The sequence below is a fragment of the Sturnira hondurensis genome, unplaced genomic scaffold (assembly GCF_014824575.4).
Source record: "Sturnira hondurensis isolate 20B ecotype Veracruz unplaced genomic scaffold, ASM1482457v3 Scaffold0024805, whole genome shotgun sequence".
NCBI classification, from domain to species: Eukaryota; Metazoa; Chordata; class Mammalia; order Chiroptera; family Phyllostomidae; genus Sturnira; species Sturnira hondurensis.
The window spans coordinates 5,737,487-5,745,399 of NW_028097436.1; the positions used below are offsets into that span (position 1 = coordinate 5,737,487).

General features: G+C 38.8%; 1 protein-coding gene across 4 annotated transcripts in view; it reads left to right on the plus strand.

Moving 5' to 3' along the window:
• TDRD3 (tudor domain containing 3) overlaps window positions 1-7,269 on the plus strand; it is a 184,473-nt gene extending 177,204 nt beyond the window's left edge. For 2 of the 4 annotated variants that reach the window (XM_037038695.1, XM_037038697.1), the window contains 2 exons: window positions 2,765-2,904; window positions 7,025-7,113. In XM_037038695.1, the coding sequence (XP_036894590.1) occupies window positions 2,765-2,894 (130 nt within the window). In that variant the 3' untranslated portion in view covers window positions 2,895-2,904; window positions 7,025-7,113. Of the gene's footprint in view, window positions 1-2,764; window positions 2,905-7,024 lie in introns of all 4 variants that reach the window. The other 2 variants (XM_037038694.1, XM_037038696.1) reach the window with 1 other exon arrangement.
• Window positions 7,270-7,913: the final 644 nt, after the last annotated feature.

A 7,913-nucleotide genomic window follows, 5' to 3' on the forward strand; every position in this document is an offset into this window, starting at 1 on the left:
AACTGCCAAGACATGATCTGCTTGGGGAGGAGAGGTGGTCAGTCTCTCAGAGGAGAAAGACTAAGAACCCCTTCTTCAATGGCTTTTATTAGGTTGTAATACACAGGAGTAGAGGTAAAGCTCATCAATCAATGTCAGGTGGCAAGGATTAAACAGTAGATAACATTTCAAAGAGATCTGAGGGCTTAGTCTGAGTCAGAGTCTGTTAGGTAAGGGGGTTGCAAAAACTCTGGGAGACATACTCATTTCCTGCTCAGACCCTTATCATATGAATGAAAGCATTCCTAGCAAAGCAGACTTTCACAGGACTTTTAGGAACTCTTTCTTATGCCCGATCACCCCAGATCCTGCTCTAGCCGGCAAGGGGCTGCACCACCTTCCCAGTCATAGGTTTTTTGGCTTAAGTGGATTAGAGCCAGGAAGCACTTCTCCCAAATGGAAATGGGGACTCAGGCAATGTCAGAATAGCCAGGGGGCGAGGGTCCATTACTCCCTCTTTGTTGCAGCCCCTCCAAGTCCTCCCTTGATGGTCTCCCCAGTGATTGTGTCTGGCTTAGGTTGTCCCCCCTCTGAGGGGTCTTACCCATCACTGACTAACCAACTAAGTGTTGGGGCCAGGGGGATGAAACAGAAGCAGGGTCACTGCCAGAGACAAGCTTTGTCTCCTTAGTGGCTCACATTCCAGAGGTTGCTCACTCAGGCTTAGCCACGGAGGGCAGTTACAACTCCTGAAACCAGGCAGAGCGGTTCCCAATAATTCCTGAAATGATTATTTTATCTTCTACATTAACAAATAATGGGTTGGATTTTTGTTGTTGTTGTTCTCAGTTAACCTGCAAAGCTTCAAATGCTGCCAGTGTTTATACAATTAAATAGCTCCTTTCAAATGTAGCTATAATATTTAATAATCATCCATCAGAACAGTGACCAAAATGATAAAACTCTTTTCTTTCCTGTATACTTCTTCATTTTCTTCCTGCAATTTAATTGCTTTCCTAAATTATAAACATATTTGACGCTTCCAACCATTTTGACATTGATTGTTAATGAAAGGGGCACAGAAAAAGGAGACCTAACTGGGAGTTTGTGTCTAAAAAAATACTTGGTTTGGTCAATTGTTCTTTATCTAAACTTTTAAAAGTAACTTTGTTATGCTGCCTCACTATTGTTTGATTGTATTCCCTAAGGGTTTATAGAAAGCTTTTCTCAGATGTGTATTTGCTATTTCTGTATCTTTTGTAAAATGTCTGATCATATGTTCTGCCAAATCTGCTGTGAATTTTGGCAATTTTCTTCAACAGAAGGACAGTAAAACAACAAAGATGCTTGTTGGAATTTCTAAAATAAAATAAAATGTAGTTTTTGAGTTATATCAAATATATTGTCAGCTTCCTCCATTCTCTTACTTAGGCGATGAAATCCCTTTCAGGATGATCATTAATTTGGGGCTATTGGTTTACTTCTTTTGCATACAAACTGAGATCTTAAAGGTTTAGCAGAAGTGCAAATATAAACTCAGGTTTGCCTTGAGGGTTAGGGCAAAGCCCTAAAGTTTCCTAGGCTCGGTGTCCTTAGCATAAATGGAAATAATGGTTCTTTCTTAAGAATACCATGTGGGATGCCTAATGAGGGTTATGTTCATGCCAAATATTAAACATTATTTCTAAATACTAGGATTCCCATCAGGTAAAACTGGAATAGTTAGATGGGTAAAATGTAAAGAGTGTAGAACTCAGTCTTTCATATAACTTCCTATGTTATTACTAGGGTCAAAAGAAAATGATACTTTGGGGAAAAGATTCAGAGATAAAGTGAGGAGGAGAAAGAAGTGGGATGAATTTCCGAAGTCATGCAAAGTATTGTGCTCTGATAATGCAGTTGGAACTGAAACAACTTTTGCCATAGGCCTACTGCTTTCCATAAACAAAACTGAGAGCCAGTTTTTTTCTGTCTCTAAAAGGGAACATACTTTATAGCCACATTAATTGAAAAACACTAAAATAACAGGGTGGCAGCACTCAGTAAGAAACCAGGGTGGCTTTTGGCTCCATTTCTGTTGCTTCTAAGTGCTTTTCAAATGTTTTGATTAACTATAGTCTTTCCGCTTATTCTAATTTTCCCACGCTATTCCTGAAGCTGGCTGATCTGCTCCCTCAGTAAGAAAGAAAATGAGAAGAAATTAGTTTGTTTCTTACTGCGATTATTGCCGTGTCTTGCATGAAGCCTTCTGTATATGTAAATTGTGCTTCCCTCCTTATTCCAATCCATTATTTTTTCCTGACTCTAGATGTAAGGTTCTTAATGAAGTTGGAGATTTCGTCAGATGAGGACAGAGACTGGTGACCATTCTGAGGCTCTTCCAACCCTTTTCCATGTCTTACCAACCCTCTTTCCATGATAAACACCTAGAAGTATTGAGAAGCCCAAATATGCAAGAACATTTTTATCAGAATGCTTGGATTTCTGTGTTTTCACACTAGTGTGTCATGTAATGTGAAGGGAGAATCATGCTGTTATGTGGAAATGGTTTCCTTTTCTAGAATTAAGTTTGATTCTAATATTACCACTATAAGTGTTTATTCTTCTGTTACCCAGGACCAAAAGAGGTTTTTTTCTTCCCCTTGCCTCTCTCTGTTATAAAAGTTGACGGATATGAGTCATAGGCAGCTTAAGAGGGTGTATCAAGATGAGACCATAAAATGTATTTAACTTAGGCAACTTGGAGCTGTTTTGAACATGTTTCATCACTGCATTTTGTAAATAGGAGGAAGAAGGAACCTACGACCAGACCCTTGAGTTCCGCAGAGGAGGTGATGGCCAGCCCCGGCGATCCACTCGGCCAACCCAGCAGTTTTACCAACCTCCCCGGGCTCGGAACTAACAGGAGAAGGTAGAGTTGACACTGTAAGGTGGTTTCCATATTTTAAAACAATGCCATTTATGTGAAATAAGGAAGTCCAATTATTAATATTTTATAATAATGTAATAGAAAAACTGGTGTTTAAAAAACTTCCAGTTATAAAATGTTTAAGATGAAGCCATAGTGGTAAACTGCTTTGCCCCAAGCCTTTACCTAAAATGCTGTCCCTAATCCCCCTTTTTCTCTCTACACACTCGCATCTAATGGAGGTAGACAGTCAACAAAGTGACCACAAGTTTGAGAGCAGGACGATGAAAGAAGACAAAGGACTAACCTGGATAATCGAGTATATTTTTTAATTTGTAAAATTAATCTCAGTTCTGTTTAAGAAAGAGTAAATATTTTACCTTAAGGAATTGGTAAAAGACAACATGCTTGCTTATTGAGATGTAACTTGGGGGCCTCAGTCTATCGATCCAGAACAGAAACTTTGGAAATCATCTCCCATTGAAAGGAAGAAAAATATGACAAAAAATTAGGAAATTGTAGGAGTAATTTAAGGCATCTCATTTTGATGACCAAAGACCGTATTTATTAATACATTTTTGGAAGGAAATATTTTTTAATAGTCAGAGTTTTCCCATTCCAGCTTTTGTTATCTATCACCCTAACGAGAATTTTAGACTTAATTGTTATCTCAGTCTCTTCTGTGTATCAAGACCATTGAGAATTTTAGAGAAATTGTTCTTAACTCCTCCTTTTAGCTATTTATTTTGCTAAGGCTGTTTTCTACATTGTATTTTTCTCCTTCAAAGTGATGCTCAAGTTTTCAGACCAGCCATGCCTGTTCAGAACTGGAAATGCAGCCAGCCTGAATTGAGATGTACTATTAGTGAAAAAATACATACCAAATTTAATTTAATTTATTTTTTTAAGATTTTCTTTATTTATCTTTAGAAGGGAAGGCAAGGAGAGAGGGAGAGAAATATCAATGTATGGTTGCCTCTCATGTGTTCCCTGCTGGGAAGTAACTGGCCTGCAACCCAGGCATGTGCCCTGACTGGGAATCGAACTGCGATCATGTGGTTCACAGGCCTATGCTCAATCCACTGAGCTACACCAGCCAGGGCTGCATACCAAATTTTAAAGAGTTAGTTTTAAAAAGTAAAATATCTCAATAATATCTTAATAATTTTTGTTGATCACATTGGAACATTTTAGATAGATTGGGTTAAGTAAAATGTGTTATTAAAATTAATTTTACCTCTGTATTTTTTTTTTAATGTAGCTACTAGAAAATTAAAAATGACACATCTCACTTCTGTTTCTGCTGGACAGCACTGACCCAGAGTCTCGCATCTTCCTCAGTGTCCCCATGGCTCCTTCACTTGTTCCAAATTAGAATTGTCATCTCTAAGTGAAGACAGCTTTTGTGTCTTAGCTCTTACCTCCTCATGTGTCTGTTGGCCTGGAGAGGAAGCATGACTTCTGATTTTCCTGAACAAGACCATGTGTATCAGCTTTCTCCTTTTATCATTGGTTTTTCTTTGTGTTTCATTCAGGAACATTTAGTAAACAGATATAAAATGCCTAAATAAAAAAGTGAATAAGTTAAAATAACACTTAAAATAAGTTTAGTATACTTGTAGTTAAATCTTTCTTAAGGTGAATGAAAACTGAGAATTTCCTCTTAGCTTCCTGAGGTCTTTTAAATTGTTTAAAACAGGTTTTAAAATAAGGCCAAAGGTCCCTACCACCGCCACCCTCACATACACATATACCTCCCCCCAAAGTGGGGAGGGCCTGTGTTCTCCTTGAGCCTGGTACTGAGGATATCAGCAACTACAAAAGCAGCTGATAGGGAGGGGTCAGGTTTAGTGAGAGGAGGGAGTCTCAGGGAGGGATGTGGTGAAGTAGGCCCACATCTGAGGAAAAGTGGTAACTGGTCAGGTCAAAGCTTTGAGGGAAAACCCAAAACTTCAAACTTTTAGTTTATGGACTTTTTGTAGCTGTTATAGACAACTTAGAAATATGAACAGATATAGATAGAGAAATTAATCAATGAAACTGACCAAAACTATGTGTATTTGGCAAGGTTTCTGACATTGCAGTCATAAGAACCAGGCTGCAGTAGTAGGGATAGGCTTTAGAAATTAATTTTAAGCTTCATTTTCTAGGTAGGGCAGAGTCCCACCAAGAGAAACCTCTAAAGAGATTTTAAAGACCAAGGAAAGATTAAAGAGGGGAAGAAGCGCAGACCCCAGGAAGCAACCTTCAGTGGCTCCAGTAGAGTACATAAACGAAAACATTGGGTGTTAACAGTATTTATTGGTGGGGGCTGAAGGGAATGGCTTTAGACACTTTCAGAATTTGAATTGTTTGGTGCTATCATGAACTTCTGAATAAGAGTGATGGGATCAAAACTAGACTTAAAATGTTGGATGTGGATGGATTACAGCACCAGGAGGGAAGGCATCTAAGAGGCTAATGCAGTGATTCAGCCAAGAGGGGTCCTCGTTTCATGTCCTGCTCTGAAAGGAGAAGTGGCAGACCCGTCAGTGTGGGGGTCCCTGGTGCAATGGAAGTCAAGGCTCAGCATGGGAAGCAGTTTAATAAATGTTGACTCACTTTGAACTTCATTTCTAGTTTCTGATTTGTTGGATGGAAGAATCATCTTTTCCGTTTCCAATATTAACCACAAATGTTGAAAATTGAAAAGTACAGCTAATCATAGACTGCTACATAAATACCATGACTTTGTTCATTTTCTAAGGATTTAACACTGTTTTGAACTGGTAAAATAGCTATTTTTAATTAGTTAATTAACTTAATCTTTACCCAAGGCTGTTTATTGATTTGAGCATGAGAGAGACATCAGTGTGAGAGAGAAACATTGATCTGTTGCCTCCCATACACACCCCAACTGGGTATCGAACCCACAACCTGTGTGTGTGCCCTGATTGGAAATCAAACCCACTGCCTTTTGGTGTACAGGATGATGCTCCAGCCAACTGAGCTACCTGGCCAGAGCTGGTTAGAGATGTATTTTTTAACGTGAAGAATTTGACTATCTGGTGTGGTGAAATTTTTCAAATCAAGGTCAGGGAAATGAACACTATTCATGAGATAGCTGTTGTGGACCCTGCGATGCCAGCAGGCTAGGCTTCATGTGAGGATAACAGTACCCAAAGCTCTGTGCTTTTGGGAGACTTCACTTTGGGAGACTTCTGAGCTGCTTGTGTGCAGCCACGGGGACTCTGCCTATCCCTGCCCAAGCATTCTTTTATGCATGAAACTCAAATAGAACCAGAGCAAACAGGCTTCTCTCCACTTGCTCTCAGCTTTTCCTGTTGTCACCACCCAAAGTGTTTCAACTAGACTGGTGCCTATAAAGGTAAAGAGCAGGCAAGGGAGGTGACAGACTGAAATAAGTAACCTGTGTGGACTGAACCACCATATTTTGCAGTGTATCATGCACACCCACGTGTTCGTGCATGTTCTTCATGGGGTTATTATACCCGTGGTATATAATCATAATACCCATGTATAATGCATGTCCTTATTTTTCCCTCAAAACTGTGTAAAAAATGCACATACACGGCAAAATACAGTCGTTTGGAGGCATTGCAAGGGGAAACGGAGGTGGAAGGACGGAGGTAGAAGTGCTTCATGGGCAGGCTGTTTCTTTTTTAAGTCATTCTCTGTTAAAAACTATTTGGTTAATGTAAACTCCTGAAATCGACTTGCTAACAATAAAGGGGCTAAGGGTGACAGAGATGTACTATAAGAATTTAAAAGAAAAAAATGACTCTTTTTCCTCCTAACTCCTTTTATTTATTTATTTTCAATAGTTCATTTTTATTATATTTTTCTGTTACCGGTTATCCCCCATGCCCTCTTTCACTTCCATCCCCTCCCCACTCACCCCACCCCCTCACATAAAAGAAAAAATTACTTTGAAAGATTTTGCTTTGGGGTTTATATATTGCTTTATATAAATTATGTTTATAAATTAGCAGTGTCCATTTTATTCTACTTGAGATCTATTGATATTTATACAAGCACTTAACATTTACAGCTCAGTTTTGGTAGAAGTGTGTGTCGGGTATGGAAAAGTCAATTTGTGGATCCAATTTCACTTTCTTCCTCTCTTCTTTAAAATAGAGTCTCGGTGAAGAAAGAAGCCTCTGATGGAAACATCCTGGTGAAACCTTTTGGTGGACTTTCCCATTTTCCTTTGTAGCCATGGTGGATATTATTATTTGGAAAATGAAAAAGCAGATTTTAGGGGGGGAAATTTGACCCACACAAAGAATGGGGAAAAACACTGAACTCAGTAAAACAAATACATTTTACAAGTGAAAGAATTTTTTCTTCTGCTACCAATAAAACCAATGTGCTATTACATATTGTTTTACAGTATGTTTTATTTGCTGAATGTTATCTTTCTCCTTCACCTGGTATTAACACCATGCTAATTGTCTTCTATAGATAGAAGAGCAATGGCCACATACTGGAGGCTCCCCAAATAGTTACAGAATAAACTGACTTACACAGCTTGCATTTTTTGCAAAAACAACCTGAAGCCAAATAGCAGTTCTCAGTACAGAAAGTACTTAACTGCTAAGTACAACAGCAGAAAGTATTCAAAAGTCAAATATGTTGTTTTTAGCACTCTATTAGCTTTTTCAAATGCAATTCAATTATACAGCTGTACCTGAACAATAATGACAAAAACAAGACAAAAAATGCAATTCAATTATAAAACAGGCATTCCATCCTCCTAATGTGTGCAGTGGATTTTTCAGGATGTACCTAAGTCGCAAATAGCAGAAAACCCAACTCGGACTACTTTTGTGTTTAGCTTAAACCCTGAAGAGCATTTACTGGCTCACTGCACTACCAGAAGCTCATTAGGCTTCAGTTGGTTGAATTCAGTGACTCAGACTTGTCAGGAAAGACCCTGATTCTTCCCATCACTTGTTTCTGCTTGCCCTGTCATCAGCTTCATTTACAGCAAGCTCCCCATGTGGTCACAAGACGGCTATAGTTC